Source organism: Spea bombifrons, chromosome 7 (genome assembly GCF_027358695.1).
Source record: "Spea bombifrons isolate aSpeBom1 chromosome 7, aSpeBom1.2.pri, whole genome shotgun sequence".
Classification (NCBI taxonomy): Eukaryota; Metazoa; Chordata; class Amphibia; order Anura; family Pelobatidae; genus Spea; species Spea bombifrons.
Genome location: NC_071093.1, coordinates 12,093,293 through 12,115,159, shown reverse-complemented (window position 1 = coordinate 12,115,159; position 21,867 = coordinate 12,093,293). Strand labels below are relative to the sequence as shown.

The 21,867-nt window shown below is 37.8% G+C and overlaps 1 protein-coding gene across 2 annotated transcripts in view; it reads left to right on the top strand.

Moving 5' to 3' along the window:
* OLA1 (Obg like ATPase 1) overlaps positions 1-21,867 on the top strand; it is a 65,415-nt gene that overhangs the window by 24,387 nt on the left and 19,161 nt on the right. For both annotated transcript variants that reach the window (XM_053471609.1, XM_053471608.1), the window contains exons 5-7: positions 5,171-5,346; positions 12,567-12,647; positions 14,906-15,003. In XM_053471609.1, the coding sequence (XP_053327584.1) occupies positions 5,171-5,346; positions 12,567-12,647; positions 14,906-15,003 (355 nt within the window). The remainder of the gene's footprint in view (positions 1-5,170; positions 5,347-12,566; positions 12,648-14,905; positions 15,004-21,867) is intronic.

Genomic DNA, 21,867 nt, shown 5'->3' with positions numbered 1-21,867 from the left:
AAAAAAAATAAATTCTTCCAACATTCTTGCAAATTTCTTGAATCTTAATCATTCTACATTAAATGATATATTTTTACAGTTATCTTAGTGTGTTTACTTATATCTGTACGCATGCATTAACTCCAGTGTCCTCCACTCAAAGCCCAAAAATGGTTATAGCCATATTGGTTTTAAAGAAGATGATATCTTACAAAAGAAAGTGTATTCTCATAAGCTGAAGAGGAGATCATTGAGATCCTTAAATCTCATGTGATTGCACCAGGACGTGTACTTGAGTACGCTTCCTTCCTATATTGTGTGGCAGCATCAATCACATGTATACCAGCTGAACATGGACACCATGTTCAGCCACACACACACACACACATATCCTGCATGTAAAATAGCGGGGTGGGGGGCAAATGCACATGAGGGGGATTCTGCAGAACCAATTATCTTATGCAGTAAGGTGCATATGATGGCTGTAGTGTCCCTTTATAGACCACTATTAATGGTTGTCCGTTGTCCTTATTCAGTTGACTAGTTGTCCTGCTTAGACCAAGTGAAACACCATTTTCATCTTGTAGAGCCTCGTGCAAGTCCAGCTGGGTTTCCATTGTGGATGGGAGAAGTTTATTTGTTTCTGGAGCTGCAGCTTCCCACTCCTCTACCCATTGCAAGCCGTGTTGAACCAGATGTCATGTTGGAGGCCATGTTGGCTCGTGCAACTATAGTAAAAAAAACAATATCTTTTAAAATATATTTTGCTTCTTGCTCATTGGCACATGATGGCCAGCTAAATCTGATCTCTCTTAAATATGGCTAGGAAATGTTGTGTGTGTGTGTGTGTGTGTGTGTGTGTGTGTGTGTGTGTGTGTATATATATATATACAATACGCCTACATATATAATATATATATATATGTTATATCTCTGGAAGACTCCGTGGAGCAGTCCCTTTTGTGATGAACAGCAAATTAGAACATGCTTTTGTTTTTTATTTTTGTTTCTATGGAACGATGACCCACTCGTCATTCTGTGCAGGTTTTCTCTTCAAAAACATTTTCTTTGTAGAGCGAAAACAGAAATAGCCACATATCTCCAGCAGCATCCCATCGGACATGTCAAGTTTATTAATATCTCCAACATGTGTGACATGAATAAATTGAAGGCACATCTTGAGCTGATGGCGAAATAAGTTGTTGCTGTTATTTTGCTTCTCACCTTGCCCCCCACCTTTTCTTTTTTTTTTTTTTTTTTTTTTTTTTTTTTACCAAAGGTAGCGAAGACGTTGACTCTCTCTATCCTATCCTTTTCTCATTTTCCATCATAGTTCTACGGCAAGTCTATTGCCATAAATGTTTGAAGGTGGCCATTGCAACATTAAGACGGCAGCTTTCTCATTGCTTATAAGAGAGAAAGAGGTAACTTTATGTATTTAAAGACTTACAATTATGTATGTGAGACTTGTGATTTGGCATAATGTGACAGTTTAAAAAAAAGAAATATATATATATAATTTATATATTTCTTTCCCCGTCACTTCACTGCTGTATCGTGTAACAATCTTTAGAACTTTAGAATGTCTCATTATTTTCACTTATATTCTGGCCTGAAATTGTGGAATATTCATAAGTCTTAGCTTGAAATTTGACCTAGTATTGATTATAAAGTCCTGACGTTTAGCATTGAGTATCCAGCCAATGCTATGGATTTGTAGTCACTTTATTATTCTGTTGCAAATTATCCATTTTTTTAATGTTTTTTTTTTTTCTTCGGCATAAAGATTTCCACAAGGCTCTGCGACATTTGTGCATTTATATCTTATTAAGTGGCCGTCCTGGCTGGAGGCAGACAAAGGCCGCCGCGCATTTGTATCAGCTAGCGTTACGAGCAATATTATAAAACTTCCAGTCCAATCAGCGCCTACATTTAAATAGCACAAATTATAGCAGCAAAACAATAATTCTGTTGATTAGCCCCTTTCCATTTCTTGTAAGTGAACTGTTTATGCTGTTGAGTACCTTTGAAAAAAAGCAAAAGCCAAAACAGCCTTGATTAGTCAAGGAGTAATTGGATGACTTGATTTTCAAGCAAGAGAATGAATTGGTTGATGATAGCCTGCAACTAAGTGTAGTGGTTCTGTTCAGATGAATACATAACTTACACAGCCATCAGATCCTGACATGGGTAGAACATGGAAAGCGTCTAGCACGCAGACGCAAGCTTCGAAATAGGCTATGCCAGTTTGGAGCTGCTGAGGCCACAGCAGCTGCTTTTGGTCTAGAACTCCCATCACACCCAGGCAACCAGGCGTTGAAAGATGCAAATAGCAGTTTGAGTAATAATTGGGAGCAGGAGAAACGTGTATGGTCATTCTAGCTTATAATAGATAATAGTAGTTTTTGAATAGTTCTGTGGATAGCCAACTGATCCCTATTTGTCTGTATTGTGTGAAAACAAGTGCAGACCCCCATGAAACAAAGCAATGAGCTCAGAATTTTCGTCTTACATTCTAGAGCCCACGTTCACTTGCTCTTTCTCATCCACCCTCTTTAAATGTTACCCTACTTTCTTTGCTGACCACTTCCGCATCCTCTTCTTCCTCGTCTGCTACCTTAATCTGCTGTCTTCGTCCACATCTCCGCAGACATAACCCTGCGGGAACCTCCGCCAAAATGACACCAATTCCAGTGACGATCCTCCAATCCGGGGAGAGGATGTCACCGAAAGATGTCACCATTTTGACGGACGTTCCCGTCGAGTAATGTCTGAGAAGATGCGGACAAAGAAGGTAGGGAAACATATTAAGAGAGTGTGAGTGAATGTGGCCACCGGGCAATTAATTTCATGATAAATGCCTCCAAATCTTGTTGCCTGAAAATGAATGGGCCAAAAATGAACCGAAAAATTAGAATCGTTTTTGGCCCATTTGCACATATATAATATATAATATAGATTGCAAAAGCTAATTTAAACAGGTCAAATTATGTCTTGTTTACCTCTTTGTAAAGCGCCGCTGAATATGATGCTGCTATATAAAACAAATAAATACTCTGTGTGTGTATAAAGACCAATTCTGTGTAGACGTCTACATGTTCACTGGGAATCTTTTTCTCCTGCGTTCTTTTAGATCTTAGCTGTATCTTCTTTGAGGTGCCCTTTGATACAGGGCGAGTCATTGCGTTTTTTCATATTAACAAATAAACGTAACCAATCCCGACATTAGCATTTCATTCTTTTCTCTTGGTGATAAGTATGTTTATAATGAAGCAAATTATCGGCATTAAATTCAAATGATGTGTTCTTGAAACCCTCTTTGTGGAGGTAGAGCATGGTCGCTGGTAGCACCATTAGACTAGATGATTTTTTTTCCCCTTGCTATAGTTATTTGCATAAAGTCTCGTTAATATGTTGCCCCACCATGTCATCAAAAGTGCATGAAGTCAGCACACATACTTCAGTAATATCTGCCTGCTTTACCCTCATGCTTCTAGTTGGCAATTTCAAATTATGGCTTCCACCGCACTTGAAATGTGTGTTAATAGCGTGTGCTTCTAATAAGGGCCAGCACCATTTTGTTCACATCGTGTGAATGGTTGTCACTCATCTATGACAAATGCACCTTCCATTGCTTCTTTGATGGCCCCCTAAAAACCATACCCTCAAATCAGGCCGATGAAATTAGCCGCTGTGTAAATTGTGTGTCTGAGTGGTTCATTATCTAATCACCGTCAGAACCACAGTGATAAAGTAGATTGAAGCAGGGGGAGAGAGGTCTGCCAGATGATTTCAGGACAATCCCCGTCCCTGCCGCTCCCCGGCGATCACATCCTTTCTTGGAACTTCCTTGCATAGTATTAAGACTGTGTGTATAATGCGCTGCGGACTGAGCGCCTATCCGAAAGTAGTTTCTTTAAATTGATTTTTTTTATTTTTTTTTATTGAAAAGTAGAGAATTGATCTATTTAGTACACACTTGTAATTTTTATAACAAAAAAAAATGGAATTAACATTTATATATTTTAAGGAGCATCGTGGATGTTTGATGTACCAATTTTGTGATTTTTCTGTGTGTTTGCATAAATATAAATGTGTGTATGTAATATATAAATATATATATAATTACACACACTTTTAAAACATCAGTTCCGTAACTCTTTGCATTTCTACAGTGACCAAAAACCTTATGCAGAAATGGTGTGAAAATAAGCAAGTAAAATCGGTTTCTCTAAAACCCATTTTTTTTTTTATTTTATACTCAAGACATTTAATATCTTTTACCCTTTTTAAATTAGAAATGTCCTTTATTTTTCTGTTAAGCCATAAACTGTTGCTCTGTGGCTGGTATTTCTAGATGCCTCTTTCATTTAGATTCATTGAGCACCACCTAATTGCCGTATAGCATTGCACTTAGTGTAAATTTAACGCTGCGGAGCATGATTACCAGCTGCAATTTAATACGAATCCAGATTTTTGTCAGTGACGGCTGCAGTCTCATTAACTATTGTGTGGATGGTCATATTATACACTTTACAAGCGTTCCCGTAGCCCCTGGTCTGCTAAAGGGGAATTGAATATGATTCTGGAGTGATATCGGGTAGGTTTGTGATGCTGTATGAGGAGGGATTTCATTTCAGATTCAGCCAATAGTTATCCTTTTACTTAAAGGACAGGTAAAGCATACCATACCCTACCCTACTATATATATATATATATATATATATATATATATATATATATATATATATATATATATATATATATATATATATATATATATATATATATATAAGCTAATTCATTGAGACAAAATAAATCAGACCGTGGTTACGGAAATGGGAAGCAAAATGAATTTGTATTATGTCTTATAGTATCTTAAATAATAGAAAAAATCCTAAAAAGAAATAGCAAGCAAGGGCCGAAATTAAAGTAACCCTCGCCATATCAGCGATGCTGTTGACTGGTGGTGCGTTTCCCGTGTGGGCGCGGTCCGAACATATCTAATGCACGGAAGGTAACTGGGGTTGGGGAAAGGGTTAAATGCATATGGAAGGATGCCTCCACACAAAAAATAACCCCTTAAGGAGAAGGGTGACTATCATGTTTTTTGCTATGTCTTTCTTCATCCGTTATTTTGTTCTTGTTTAATGTACCCCCACAAATAAAAAATTTTTTTTTGCTATCCTAGGCTCTTTTGACGACGATGACATCATTCATGTTGAGGGAAGTGTCAATCCTGTCCGTGACATTGAGATCATTCATGAGGAACTCCGCTTGAAGGATGAGGAAATGATCACCGCAGCCATTGAGAAGCTTGAAAAAGTTGCAGTGAGAGGAGGAGACAAAAAGTTAAAACCAGAATATGTAAGGAAGGAAAAAAAAGATCTTGCTGGCTTTTACTTTCCTCCAAATCCGTGCCAACACCAGTTTACACAGATCTCCCTCCCCGTATTCCTTTTGGGTCTTGCCCAGTAACCTCCTGTGGTTACACTTTTTAATTTTCATGTGTTTTGCTAGGGTGGTCACATTGTATGTTTCCAGCACACACCCACATATATAGATATACATTTAACATGTAGTTGACCTGCAGTATGTGGGATGTATAAACTTACAGAAGAGAAACACTCGCTATATGGCAGGCCAGCCATGTGTGAAATGTGTACATGTCCTGGAGGAAATGGCTGATGTGGTCACCCTGGTTGTTACCCCAGTCATTCAACTTGTTCCCTTAGTTGCCCCCGTTTCTATAGGTATCCATCTATATTGATATAGTTTGGGCTCTCAACAATACATGCAGCCTATCTATCTGTGTATGTGCCGGTTATTTCTGAGAGGTATATTTATAGCAAGCTGAAACGGACAAGAACTTCATTATTCCCTGTGTTTTAACGTGATCAGTGGTCAAAGGCCATCTCTACTTAAAGTCATTAGAGAAGAGATGCTTTTTGTGTCTCCAACCTCAGGTCACCGCGATGAGCTAATGAAAGACTTTCTACAAGTCCTCTCTCAATGTAGCGTTCAGATCACTTTTTAAGGTTATCTTTCTGATGCTTTAGATTATTCTATGTCGGCTGGGTGAATATTTATGGTGAGATGCCATTTCCAATAGTCTCAAGTTTTTTTTATGACATAATGTTCTCTTTGTTTTAAGAGAGACCACTTAGTTTAATTTTTGGCTGTTCCTGAAATAGGTAAATATAACCCCCCTATACTTTTCTGATTCCTATTTCTTATAACTTATATTTATAAGTTTGGGCGCTCAACAATACCGCAACACTACAAGTCATTAAATTCAACAGGCTGGGAGACACGGCATCTTTCAATAAACATCACTAAAAACGTGAAAAGGAATAGTAATATGGAAACAATGTATCTGTATTTTGTTTGTTGATACTTTTATTAGTGATCATATCACAGACAACTCGCCCTTTAGCAGAGATCAAATACCTGTCATATTGCGGGGTGACTCCTCATGGCTGTACTAACTACCGCCGGTGGAGATTCTCTGTTTTGGGCACCTTTTACAAGTTAAAGGTGGTGTTTTGATCAACTCTATATAATTTAAAGTTTTTAGAAGTTAATATCCCATTAGAAATACTGTTAATAGCCCTATTTAATACCAAAAATAATAATAATTCACAAACAATTCTTTAAACAAGGAGAATTTTGCCACGTTGCTTGTTGGGAGCTCAAATCGAATTTTGCCTACGATTTTTGTTGGGAGCTCTTAATTGTCATGTGACAGGAAAGCAGGAGCCGGTAGGTTATACAGCCAGTGTCTATTATGTGTGCGTTTGTAAAGGTTTTTTTCTTTATAGACTTACTGGATGTCCTTTTATTCCATCTTGGTAAAGTAACCTCTCCGCTGACTGTAGTAATTAACGATAGACTAGATCATTTTGTAGTATTACACGCTGATTGGCTCATTTTTGCCCAAATATTGCTAGATTTATAATAACGATGCGGCTTACTCCAGGCTTTTATAAAAATATAACCGCGAGTAGTATTGCCGACTGTTTAAATGCCTCCCTAATATACGAACAGTTTCCCATATTGTACAAATAACTGTAATTACACCTGCAATTAAATAGATCTTTTTTCTTATATAAACTGTTTGCGACCTTACTCAACATCTGTAATAAGCTTCTTTTGTAAAAGTCAATATTTTCATGTTAGCGCTTTTCTATTTCCTTCCTTGGAAATGATAAAACCTTGTTTAAAAACATAGCTGAAAAGGTGACAATACACAATGGCGGATGCTCTACAGGGGATATTTTGACTGGCCTATTGTGTGATTGGTACTCTTCGGAGTACATGCTGGGGTGAAAATCGTTGCCTGTCATGGAGAAAACTGTTCAGTTGCTTTAGGGGAAAAAATGATATAAAGGAAAAATGAATGACAAAGTATCTTGAGAAAAGGAGCATCACTCGTGACATGTATTGGAGAATTAACCCTCTATAGGCTGCTAATGGAGATCAGAATACGTTGCTTACCATGCCGGCACCCACAGTTAAGTATATGGCAGGAGATGATCCAGATATATGGCAGGAATGGCTTCTCCACTCTTAGTGGAGAGAGAGGTTGGTCTCCTGATAGCTATACTATATCCGTTAGATATGGGCTGATTTCAAGGTTGTTTTCCATGTTAAACTGGACCAACTGCAGTGTTTTGGTGGAAGAGCATATGATACACAAGACATGGATTCCTGGTCTCGTAGGGAAACCTGTCACACTCTCCACTAGGCAGAAGATCAGTGTTGGCGGATTACTATCTGTGGTGTGCAGTAGAGTAGAAAGTAATGGAGTAAAGGATTTCCACAATTTGTTTACCACAGTGTATTGCTCACAAAAAAAACCTATGGGACACAGCAATCCACCGAAACAATAGTGTTCTTTATGGGAGCGTGGGCTCCGGTACATATTACCAAATAACAAGACTTATTCAGCGCCTCTCACAGCTACCTCCACTGAAATCAGGGGCGTACTGCAGTATGCTTCTTGCACGTGATTACGCACGGCTGCTTCCTGGTTCCATTCATGCAAAATAAATAAAAATACAGTTTTGGGAACTAGTGAGTTCCTTTAACTCTACATCATGATTTGTTTACTTGATATCTGGTTCTACGTACTAGGTGGCCATTAGATTCTACGTATAAAAAAAGACTGGGCTTTAAACCCATGTATCGGCTCTTTGGTCATTAGCTATTGCTTCCTGTTAATAACTACTACTTTTCAATGGATTTGACATTTTAAGTGATTACCCCTTGTTAGCAAAAGCTTATGGAGGATTAACTCTTTCTGCAGGACCAACTGTGATTGGTCCTTTATAACGTGTATCATGGTAAAGTGAATATGCACTAGTGTCCCATTGGGGAAACAAGGTGTTTCAAGCAAAATGGCACTCAATAATTAATATGAATACAATATTTACGCAGACCTTATCCAAGGTTTTAGGGATTGTTGTACGGTACTCTGTGGCAGAGAGCGTATTACAGACTCATTTTAAGCAGGAGGCAGGGTCACGTAACGTTGCATGATGCCGCAGAGCGTAGCCACGTTGAGGACTGACGGATGCTTCAGAGCGTAAGTGATTAGCGTGTGTGTGTGTTAGTGTCTGGCTGTGTGTGTATATATATTAGTGTGTCTGTGTGTGTGTCTGTGTGTGCGCATATGTGTTAGTGTGAGTTGCAGTGTACATGTGTTTAATTTTTCATAATCTGATTATCCACACGTTTTTTGCCTGAAATTTTAATAAAAAAGCAGGTCGATATCACTATGTCTGGAGTAGATAGAATGGAATGAAGCATACAAACAAAAGGCCTTGGGTGGGAAACCATTCCTGCAAAGGAATATCGGGAGGAAATCTGACTATTTAGGGTTTGTGACTGGTAAACATGCCAAGGAAATGAGAAAGCGATTACGGTTAGACGTAGCGGAGGAGACAAACAGAATTTAGAATATTGTGATAAGGTCAGGTACCCAAGGCGTGTGCCCTGAGGCTGGATGGATGCCTGTTGCTGCCCCGGGTGTTGAATTTAGCAGTTGATGGCTACATTGTGCCTTTTTAACCGACCCCCAGTCTTTTGGTTCAGGTCATGGAGCTTTCTTCCAGTGGTGGCCGACTATATCCAGGAACAAGCCTTAATATTTCCCATTCACTTATGAAACAACCATAGGTGCCGTTCCTGTCTCATTTTAATGCAGATACTTAAAAATACTACTTCGTTTTCCTTTGATATTGTTTCTGTGAAAAAGCAATGATTTTCACCAATATCTTAATCCCAGTATAGCTGTTAAGCATTTGTCACGGTATATTTTATAATTATACATTAAGGGCACTTATTCCTGTGTTTTTTTGTTTTGTTTTTCTTTGAAGTGTCAATGATGAAGCCAGATAACCAGTAAACCACCTTCATCGTTGTGTTGCCTACACGTTTTATATACCTTATTTGCCCTGATTACACCTTGAAATAAAGGCCTATCCGTTATAAGGGAGGGATAAGGGAGGGGGGAATGTTTTGGAATATACATAATAAAGCTAGGAACGCAGGCTTTCCAGGTATCGCTCCTCTTTGACGCCGATCAATAAACACAGATGCTGTAAAATGTGAGACTACATAGGACGTTTCAACAAGCCTGTGCTTTAAAGTGTGAATAGGGAACTTCTTTCTTGTCTGTCAATTACCGTATATTTTCATTAAACAATCCGGACTTCACTCTCCTTTTGAATTAACCGGCTCCTTGCCTTATCAATGTTTAGTTCAGTTACAGGGTTATTGATTTTTGGCCTTGGTTCAAGTCCAGCCTAATGACCGATTCCACCCAGCATGTACTGTTAACCCCTTTTTTCCCTTTTTTCTTTTAGGAATAATCCCCTTTTTAGCAGACGTGATTGAATGCCACATAACAATACTAAGATTCCTTCACTGGTTACATGGGCACAAAATATACATTATCCTCGTAGCCACTTATCTCTTAAAGCCCGCTCAACATGGCAGCAAACAGGTTAAAACCAAAACCATTTGCCATTTACACTGTAGCCTCATCTTACATCAAATGTTCAAAAATAACAAGGTTTCCTTCTGTACAACCAGAATCTGTTTTTTTTTTTCCTCCCCGTTATGTGAAATTTTGTTGCATGTCTCTACATAAGCTGCTCCTGGCCACTCATTGCAGTAACCAGCTGGGCCATTTCACCTGCTGAAGCTATTAAGGAGGACTCTCTCCCCATAGATTAATCCCCTGCGACATTAGGAATTTTTTTTCCCTTCTTCCTCGCACTGACAACCAGAGTAGGCATTCAGAATTTGCAGGTGGCCAGTGTGACGCACATAATTGCCTACAATTTTAGGCAATGAATAAAAATGGTCTACATTACTTGTCAAAGGTTGTATATGCAGTGCCAAGGGAGATCTATGGGAAGCCTTTTAGGGTTTAAAGAACATTTAATAGCAAGGCTGCACAGTGCTTTTTTAATCATAATGCATTTGTAATATAGCACTTTGATCTTCTCCTTGTTGGAAACAGTGTTACATTAGCCACTTTTAAACATATTTTTTGTGAGTGGAAATTTGCAACGGCAAGAGTAAAAGTGATTATTCTTTTAGGCAGAACGCGTTGGATTTCATTAAAAAGTTTTAGCAATCCCCCTTACTTGTTAAAAGCCGCGGGGAGCCCCTACTCCCGGGGTGTAATAAATTAGCTATGCTATTGGAAGTTTTCTTTCTTTCGTTCTTTTTTTTCCCTTTATTATTTATTTTCTTGCTTGCCGCCGGCGCCAACTACGGCAACATGCTTCTGAAAACTCTTATTTACGTTCTTAGGATGCGTCGCGCGAGCCGTTAGTCTGCATTTGTAAAGCCAATCCGTACGTATACATCGGAACGGTTCTATATTTTGGGGTTGGAGTCTGAGTTTTTTTTCTCCTTTTTAACAATACCTAGCTCTGAAATATCCGCTCTTTGGCGAGGCCCGTCCGGCCTCGTGGAACATGTGCCGTTTATTAACACCTGCTTGGACAGAGGGACCCAGCCACATGCAGCTCTGAGCCGTACAGCGGCAAAACTGATCAGGGGAGGCTCGGAGGGATCACTTTGTGTCACTTGCTGTTTGCCGTTTCCATTTCACAGACGATTAATCTTTCTGTGAAGAAAGGCCAAAGAAACAAAGCGCATTGGGTTCTTCCCGCAGTTACTTCTCCTGAATACACACTAGCTGGCTAACGAAAAGGCCTTTAGATTTCCAGCAGAGAGAGATGTTCTGAGGCTGAATGCAGCTGGTTAGAGGTCAGCCGCACGGACCTCTTGCCATTGTGTAATGGAGGCTTTGGCAGGGCTGGCTTTTTTATCCGAGGCGGTGGCAGAAGGGGGCAGGGAGGCTTGGCGCACGGCAGACCTCGTTTCGCTGAGCTTCCCTCTGCCAATAATAGTTTCTGTATCAATTGCCTCGGCTTTTCAATCTGGAATGTTAATTGTTTACTGCGGGCCTCGTACTCTTGGGCCGAGGTTTACCACAAATGCAAAATTGTGTTATAATTATGTATTGTAATGTTGCATTTGTTTAGAAATCATACAAAATATTGCAGTGGCGGAAATGTGTGCCTAGCACTTTAAGCATGTTTTTTTTTTTGGCCTAAAAAGCCCAGTTTAACTTTTTTTTTTTGCGAATCTTTTGTTACGTCCAGTCCCTGCTTTCCTCAACACGTTATAGTAAATAAAACGGCTCGCCTTTACGAGACGCTATGGTGCGCTGCCCCCTCGGTGGTCCCGTTTTCACACAGTCTGTACAATAAAAAGTGCAGAATAGAATAAAGACAATTGAAGACTATTAATATAACTTGAATGCATTCACCAATCACAAATACTTTTTTTTAATCCCTTTTATCAACCTAACATTTTCGTAATTTCAACTTTAAAGGTCATTTTTGTGTTAGTTGCATATAAATTTCTACCTATAACAAACTGGTGTGTCGTACCCTCAGGTGTCTACTTTAGATGTCCCACCGCTATCCTTCAAAACCCCTGTGTGTATTTTAATAAGACTTTTGCGTGATTACGGTTGGACGTCCATTGGCAGAAGGCACACTTTTGCCCCATTTTTCTGATCCCCTCTCCTACAAAGTGTTCAGCCCTCCCTCCATCTAAAGTTAAGAATTTGCAGGGACTGATTTTACGCCTTTTCCAGCTAAAGAACATGTGATGGCCCTGAATGGGGCCGCAGCGCAAATTGTTTAACATGTAAGGTTCTCATTATATTAATTGGCAGCAGTGACTGGTGTATTATGTATTTATGTACTAGGAAAATGTTATAACGGCAATAAACTGCGCCTACAGCTACAGAATTACATTTGTAGTCATGTTAAATATTATCGTACACATCTATATATAAACATTCTTAATATTTCTTAGATGGGTGCAGTTTTTTTGTTAGTTTTTTTGTATAAAAAATTGTTGCATATATGGCCTTGTGGCAGTTGTTATAACTTTCCAAGAATGTCATTAATTTAGTACAGAATTCTGTGTTTAATGAGCAAAATACCTATAGCTTATGTAAATTCTTTTTTCTTTTTGTTTATTCGCCATAGGATATAATGTGCAAAGTCAAAAACTGGGTTATAGATGAGAAGAATCATGTCCGTTATTACCACGACTGGAACGACAAGGAGGTAGAGTATCTGACTTGTTTCCGTGTGAAAGTTTTCAAACAATTAGAACCTCTTTAAACTCTAATGTGGCAAAGTGGTGCCGGAAATGAAAATGCCAGAATTAAAAGGCCATAGCATGATTTTATTTATTTTTTAATAAAAATATATCTAGTAGTGAAATTATAGGGCTATGGGCTGAAAGAATAAAATGTATAAATAACAATAAATTTAAAACCTCAAGTGAACAAGCCTGCGCTGATTACTAGCGGGGTTCCTGTTAAAAGGAACCAGGATGGCAAGGGGTTCAGTTGAAGAATTTGTGTCTAACTCTCCTCTTAAAAATAAAATAAGGTCAAATAAAAGCATATCAGCTCCACAACATATTATGCCAGCAGCTTTTCATTTCAGCCAAAAGCCACTGGAATGGTTAAAATATTAAGCTAAGTTTCCTCTTTCTTTAGTTTATCCTTTTTTTTTTTTTGTATTTACTATATAGATTTTTTACTTTGTGTATTTAATGTCTCAAAAGTGACAACCAGTTTCTTCTTCCTCCGTTTTGCATTTCATAAACTGGCGGACTCCTGATCAGAAAGTTGCTTGTTGGACGTAGGGGAAAGTCAGCTTGATTGTCTTTCAAGCCTTTTATTTGGTTATTCCAGTTTACCGCTATTACACGTCGCCAATACCAATATGCCAACATAAAAGCTTCCTGGCTGAAGAAACCCAAAATGTCCAGAAACCATATTACGTTGTGTTTTTTTTAAGATTGCTTAAAATTGTTCTGAAAAGTTACGTCATGTAATCTCGCATTATTAAAACTGTGATTTGGGTAGAAGCATGTTTTAAACTACAACATTTTAGATTTCTGACCGATAGAAAATATCCTCAGTGTCGTTCTTTTTCGTTCTTTTTATAAAAAAAATAAAAAAATTCTTAAATGGAACCAGCACTTTTCGTGGTTTAACACATGTTTCCACCCAAAGTATACCGTTTTAAAATGAAAGAATCCGCTTTTGCGGACAGGTGTTAACTTTTCAGAACAACTCTCAGCGATGGTCACAATGTTACGTACGTTTCTATGGCGCCATCGGCCACTAAATTGTAGTTGAAGCTTGAAATGCATCCAAGCTTGAAGGAAGCACACATGCATATCATTAAACTGATGAAGAACGTGACATACACGCCACTAGTTCTTTTGCCATTTAGTAAAACTTTTCCTCACCTCATCCCTTATTTTTCTTCATACAATAATCTGTACGCCGAGTGTTCTTTTTTGGTAAATACCATGGTTTAACACTGACCTGAAGGTTTTTAGTACTCGGTCATAGTAACTGCAAAACCAAGCATGATATAAAATAAATATGTGCTACAACGTACAGTAGATGCCACGGAATGACGCTGCGCTTCCCACCGCCGCTCGTTTTTGTACTAGAAAATGAATATTAATGTACCTTCCGTCTGTTAAATTGACGGTAATTTCAGTTGGTTTGTATGATACCGATACATGATGTTTTTAATGAAATAATGTTTACATATACTTTATCTGTACGTGGCCACGGACGTTTTCTGTATGCGCCGGACGCTCTTGGCCAAATGGTTTTCCGTATCCCTCATCAAATGTTCTTAAAGCAGCTGTCTCGCCTGTCGTCTTATAAGCAAGCATGCAGCACATATGTCATTGGGATTATAATTTTGTGATAGCATTTCTGCATTTAGTTATGTAGTCCACGTAGCCTTTGACCCCGCTAATCCTGTTTGAATCCATAATATGCCTTCCAGCTGGGAATTGTTCATAATAATGGGAACACGAAGACTTCAAGATTGTTGACAAGGAGATGCCCGTGTAACGGATAACAAGGAAATCTATTTGATATGGATCTTCTTTAGGTTGCAGTCCTTGCAATTAAATATGATATGAAGAAATAGGATGAAATGTTACAACCCGGGGAGAATAATAGTCATGTATATATTAGCCAACGTTATTCTTGGCCGGCCAAGACACCTAGCTCTGGTTTGTAAGATTAAAATCTGTTAGTGTTCTCTGCTCAGATGCTAAATCACTTTTATTTGTAACCAATATTTTTTTTGGTGGAAAAGTCGTGAAGGACCTATAGCTGGACAGAAAATTAGAATCTAGAATTTAACATTCAGAGCGTTTATTGGGTTCTCCATTCATTTTTACCTGTTTTTTTTGTGTGGATGTCCCTAGTATTTAAACTGCATTTATTATTTGGACGGCTTTAGTTACCGATCCGCTTTGTTTCTGATCTTCCTTTTAGATTGAAGTGTTAAATAAATACTTGCTTCTGACCTCCAAGCCAATGATTTACCTGGTCAACCTCTCAGAGAAGGACTACATCCGCAAGAAAAATAAGTGGTGAGTCGTCTTAAAAATTTAGTGTTAATATTCTTTTACATGTGTAAGAGAACAGGTTTCCCTAACGCTTTAATTATCTGATAACATTTTGGGCTATCACGTTCTCTTCAGTTAGATCTAAGCGCCAGTTATGATGGCGTCTTGTTCATGGGACCAACCTTTTGGAGGTGTAGCTGGGAAGGTCTTCTGTTATATCTTGTTTTTCCTATTACATACTAATTTAGGCTGCATCAGAATTATATAAATTCTGTAACCAGTAGCCATATTGACATGGTTTAAATAAATATTCACATATTAACATAAAACAGTATTTTAATGTTGCAGTAGTAAGTTCAGTGGACTACACGGCCTCTCTCCCTGTATGTCAAGCACCATTAAAGTATGGGCTTCACACATACTGTAACCGATCAGGCAGTTGTGCGTTCATAAATGTGTTCATTTTATATATTGGTTTAACATAGAAAGCCTGATATAAATTATTTTTAAAAAGTTTTTTTTAGTTAGAATCAAAAAACATGAAAGTTTGGAGCCATATAGTGTGTTATGTCAGCAACAAAGTAGATTTATAGCCGGAAATGTGTTCCATCCATTGAGTCTTTTCTCTGTCGGTATTTGTTCTGTATTTTTAAGTAATGCTTTTCTTTTCTTTTTTTTGTAACATGGTATTTAAAATGAATTTCATATGACTTTTATTTCTGCTTTCTAGTGGAATTAACCTTAAAATATGTAAAATGTTAAATCGCTGTTTTCCGGTCTGGTTTTTTTTTTCCTCAGTCATTTTTAGATGGCATAATGTAAGGTTGAATAATTTATTTTACTGCAGTTTTTATTATACAGTTATTATACATTTTCTGCTATTGTCTTTTTTTTGCATATTCCCTACAGAAGAAAGAAAGAGATTATATATTATATAAATAGTCTTGAGTAGTTATAACATTAAAAAAAGCTATAATCTACAAACAGCCTTTGGAAAATTTGTGATTACACAATGAAATTACCTAAATAAATGGTAATCCCTATCCTACCTAAAAATGTCTGAATCTTTCTCATATTCACCATGACTATTCCCACCTCACTGTACTTTAACTGTAGCTAGAAGCACATGGTTTCAATTCTCTGTTTAAAAAAGAAAAAAAAAAGCTAATTTCCATACAATATCAAAGGCTTTAAATAAAAAAAAAAAAAAAAAAACACCCATAGACTGTTGGCCAAAACAATAATTAACGTCAGATGGCTGCCTCCAATAAATCATTAGTGAAAGTGGCACAAAATTAAATGGATCTTATTAATATTGTAGGAGTGTTCTGCATTTTTATTGAATTTTCTGATTCACCTTTTTAACAGCAGGTTTATGAGAAAAACACATAACTTACTTGTGCTCAGTTCATTGCCAGATAGTTACTAACAGTATTTCGTTCGTTAATATTATGTTTCCTATATTAGGTAAATATTGTAACCAAAATTATCGGAAATATCAATATTTTTTATCTTTTTAAAATGACTTTTGCGTATGCGTTTGATGGTACCGTGTCATTATTATTACGATGCATAAAACGTAGCTTTGTGTGTGTGTTCAGCGTCTTGTGGCCAACCATTGGGCACCGGACATCTTTGTCACACCTGTACTGAGAAGATTATAGAGACATCTCTGCCTCTAATTGTGTAGTAAATGCCATTCCCAGACCATTCCCGTTTCTTAATGGCGGGCAGACTGCTCAGGAGACGCCAAGAATTCATTACCTGCTTCCACTTTGTGTGTGTTTGAGACTAGTAATGACGTTGACCTGGGGCAGGTCATCATCATCATTATCGGCCTTAAACACACGCAAAGTTTTCAGCATATTCCCTCCGAGCGTCCCCTCCAAAAGCATGTTCCTCGTGTAATGTCCCTTTGTCATCGTAGTGACATTTTTTGTCACAGTACCATTTTCTTATTATTCAGACTACGGATCTTGTGGACTTTAGTGTAATTGTTGTTGAAAGATCAAAGGCTACGAAGCTGAGTGATGTTCTTACCCATTTTCGGCACGTTTTTGGCCACCTGCTGTTGCTATTTTCCCTCCAGCCACCCCCTGTGCATCTCTGCTCGTAAAACATGATTGAGGAAGTATTTGTCATCTATTTATGAGCATGCGGCGTTGCATGATGGGAGCCGGCATCCACTTTAGTCACAAAGATTACCCTTTCCTCTCATTCTAACCTACCGACCTACTGTAAAAATGCTAAATGCAACTTAGAAGAAGCCAGAAAAATGGTGGCAATACTTCTTTTTTGTATTTGTCAAATCATTAAAATAAGTGGGTATGTTCTTTAAAGGAACACGATTAGCATTTGGAGGTCGCGGTAAGTAGTTCCACTGACGGCTCTTAACACACCTCTTCGTAAAGCGACGTTCAAGGCCTTTATAATGACGAACACGGCGGATATCTTCTAGCTGCGTTTATTTTGTTCACCTGCCTAAGACTGTATCTTAAAATAGTGTGTACTTCATATGGTTTAACATTTACTCTCCGTGTTTGTAATAGCAGCATTTTCCTGAAGGAACGCTCCCGTCCTTAAATGTGTGGTTTTTTTGATGCTTTTTGCTGTGATTTTTTTCTGTGAATTCATGCACCTCGAAAAATTAGGCTTCTAACCATTCCTCCATGCCTCCCGCTGCTATAACAGACGGCATATTTCACTTTCATTTTTATTTATTTTTAAACAAATAGTTTTTGTTTTTTTAAATCCATGCCTTAACGTTATTAATTTAGATTCATTATGCTGGCGGTCGGCATGTATGGCTGCTGGAACTGTAAACAGCTGAGGTTTCTCCCTAGATTTACATTCTGTGCTAATTCCTTCGCTTATATACGTGAAATATAACCAGTATATCATGCTTGCATATATTCTGAGTTCAGCGTGAAGATTTCACTACTATAGTGAATTCATCTGGTCCAAGCACTGCCAGCAAGTCATTGAAGGCTATAAAGATTACACGAGGGCAACAAGTGGCATAACCGACTCATTTTAAAAGTCAGAAGTAACTTCATTCGCAATGCTTTTGCAAATAATGCAAGGGGGTGAAATGGGAGATTATTGTATTGCAAATATATATAATATATATAAATTATAACTAAAATGTGATCACAGATTTAATAGTGTCATTAATCCACTTTGATGTGGTTATATATATATATATATATATATAGTCATTAGGGTATATATTTTTGGTAGACAACTGGCAGCCATGCTATAGCCTTATAGCTGTCGACTTACACGATCTTAGTAGTTTCCAGCTGCGTTGCCGTCTCTCCACGCAGTTACCGCTTAAGGTCCTTCTCATAGCCTTAAGAAAAACTCGTCTTTCTTTTTGTATATTGTTCTCAGTAACGACGTTTTTAAACCGTACACGGCCGCTATTTTTTCTTTTAAATGATAACATCTCACACAATACGCAGATCTAAAACAGATGACCTCTTGCCAGTTAATAATTTCTGCGAAAAACCTCATCCTCCCTTTGTTCAAATTCCATATTTATGACGTCCACTTAATAGCTGTCCACGGGCAACTCTCTGCAACAGCAAGATCACACGCCATGGACAGGCGCACATAACGGACAAGCAGCGTGTAACTTAACGTATATATCAATGTATAGCAAACATATAGTGTTATAAACGATGAGGGCCGCCGGATCCGAGATCTTACGTTCTGCATAAAAGATTGTTGCCTGTATCAGACATTGATTCTCAACCTCTTTTTTTTCCTTTTTAATTCCATCTCATGTCTTGTAGTCCCCGCTAAGCGTTCGCGTTTCTTGTAGCACTTGAGAACGATGAATAAGCGCACAGCCATTTTTGCTAATTTATATGGCATGTCTTTTCTTTCATGTGCTTGTTTTGTAACAAAACTTTCTATTGTTCGAGACGTTTGCGTTTTTATTACAGCTGCGCAAATTGATTCCCGTAGACAACAAAGGTTCTTGGAGCTACTAAATTTGTAAAGGGAGCCATCAATCATCAGCGTTAAATGAACGGGTCCGGCTGGAGCTGTCAAAACGGGTTCTTAATTAAAGGTTGCATTTCAGTCTTTCTGTCCCGAGTGAAGCGTGTTGGAGTCACTTTGCTTTCTCGTTTGAGCTAAAATCATGCTTTTAAATGGTTAATGTATTGTACCCATACGTGGGATGGTTGGTGCCATGTTCATTCACTCTTAGTCACCTTTGTCAATCATCAGCAGGCTAGTGAGTGTCCCTTGGGCTGGTGAGTGTCCCTTACAGCAGGGTTTCAGATACTTGATCATGTCAGTAAGATCCATTTTGCCCCGAATCCCAGTGTTTTTATGCAATTCTGCATAAAAAACGTTCTCCTTAACATCATTTAGCATACCTGTACTCTTCATATTGACCCATAGGTCGTGTTTTCCTGTCCATGCACTTGTTTTAACGTAAGGTGTTTTATTTGAGACCAGTGTCCTGAAGTTCTCCCTCCTCTCGTCACCCACCCTTACAAAGGCAGCCAATCAACAACAATCAGCAAGAGGACAGAGAACCTAATGGGGAGGAGTAATATCTAGTACATCTCCTCGTAGCCTTCGACGTTGGGGGGGGAGCAATACAAAGGAGGATTCTGTAAAATCGCTCCATGCATTTGCAAGGGGAAGGAAATGTTAATTTAAAGGATGCACCCAGCTGTCATGTGTGTTAAAGTGCCGATGATGGATGGAGGGTCCCTTTAAACATATGATTCATGCATGGACATTACATGCAAAGTTGTAGCTAAATCTTTAAGCAAAGTGTTCTGGTACATATCAGTAAACAGCATTCTCTCCGTCATATGTACTTTAATGCATGCGATAGCCAAGTGGTCCCTTTAAAAACATAAATTAATATTGTAACTATATAAGTTTTGCTGAAAAAGATAGAGAGATTAGCCCTGTTATGTTATATATAACCACTAATGTTTTATATTATTATTATTAAAGAGAGGTGTGGATTTTGTGTATATCAACTTGCTAAAACCCATTTCTTCATCTTTCTATGGCCTTCCATTATCTCGGTTACTGTACAGACTGCTTTTCACATACGGTAACACTTTTCAATCCAAATCGAGATAGGAGTAGTTGGAAAAATCCTTCATGGGTACGTTCAAGACATATGTTTCCTATCGGTGACTTTCAGATAAATCTGGCAAATCTACAAAGGATTTCACTTGAGGCCAAATAAATATAATTGTTGCAAAATGCAAATTTGGATTTTGCTAGAAAAATTTGAATCCTTTTCCCATTTTATTTACACAAATATCAATATACGATTCTGAACCTTAGAACATTTCAGTATTCTTAGTATTAGTTTTTATATTCCTTATCTCCCTTTTCTTGAAAGCAGGGAACGCTAGCGTGTTTAGTGAAAATGTTTCTTTATGTCCTGCAGGTGGCGCTGTTACACATTCAGTATAGAACTTAAACAAGCCTCCTATGGTATCTATACCCGTCTATAAAGCGTAGACAGCTTGTTCCGTATTTTATCTTCACTGCTGTATGGCATAATGTACTCGCCAAAGAACATTTACAGAGTGTCACAGGGAAAGCACGTGTTTAAATCTGGATTTATTTCACATAGAAGCAAAGCTATATAAACAAATAAACCTGCGATGCTCAGAATATTTCTGATTTAGTTATTACCTCATCGACGCGTATTAAATATTTCACGGTTCGAGGCGTATAAAGGTTGACGTCTAGGTAAAGCATGCATCCCCCTGTATGGCGTTACTCCAAAATTTCTGGAAAAGACCTATTGCTTAGCCAATATCTTTATATGCTTCAAGACGACTGTTTCTTTTAATCCTAGCTGGCCGCGGTTTAATAACAGATGTGCGAGTCGCTAAAAAGCCATTTGTTTTTGCAGTGGTTGTTTTAGTGCTCCTTTGACACGAGCCAATCGGGTTATTGTATTAGACGTTCTAGACAAACCCAAAGCGTTGATATGCTAAGCAGTTTTTTTTTTTTTGGTGGGTTTTTTTTTTTTTGACAGATGATAGAAAGTTTTGACAAACATACACTACACAGCAAGTGTCCAATTTGAAATAATTTAAATAAATGCAAACCATCATTATGGGGAGCACAAACAGCCTGAAAGCGAGTTATCAGAATAATTGTCGCACTGTTATGAATGGAAGAGGATGTTGAAATAGGGCATGATTGGCTGGTGTTACATATGTCCTTGATTACCTTCCCTTGTGCTTTTATCCTAGTAAGTGACATTCTTTGTATTCTCTTGGATGGCTAGACAGTCTGACACTGAAGAGGAATAAATATTGCATGTGCTACACATTAAGCTGTCATCTAAGACAGCATTTAGAAAAAAAAAAGACAAAATGGGAAGAAAGGTAACTGGAGAAATTCATGTGAAGATGTGAAAAGCTTCGTGTTTTTGCCTGCAGTTATAATTGATGAAGTTCTAGACACCTTTCGAGTCCTGTGCAGTAATTTAGGGTTAACGCCTTGTGCTGTTAATTCCCCCGTCAGTGAATATTAGGCCGTGTTGACCATTTGGATGCAAGTTACTGAAACGATGCGCAACTGAACTGAATACGGACTAATCGTCGAGTGTAAGTGAAGGAATACGCAAAGTTGTAAAATAAGATCCTGTTTCTTCTGTAGCTTTTTTGTTTATTTATTTATTTTATTATTTTGTTTTTTTCCATAATACAAACATATAAAAAAAAACGGGGGAAAAAGAAAAATTTATATTTATAGATATAAATGTATATAAATACACGTGCACACATATTTATATATATATATATTTATATATAGAGAGAGAGATTATATATATATATATATATATATATATATATATATATATATATATATATATATATATAT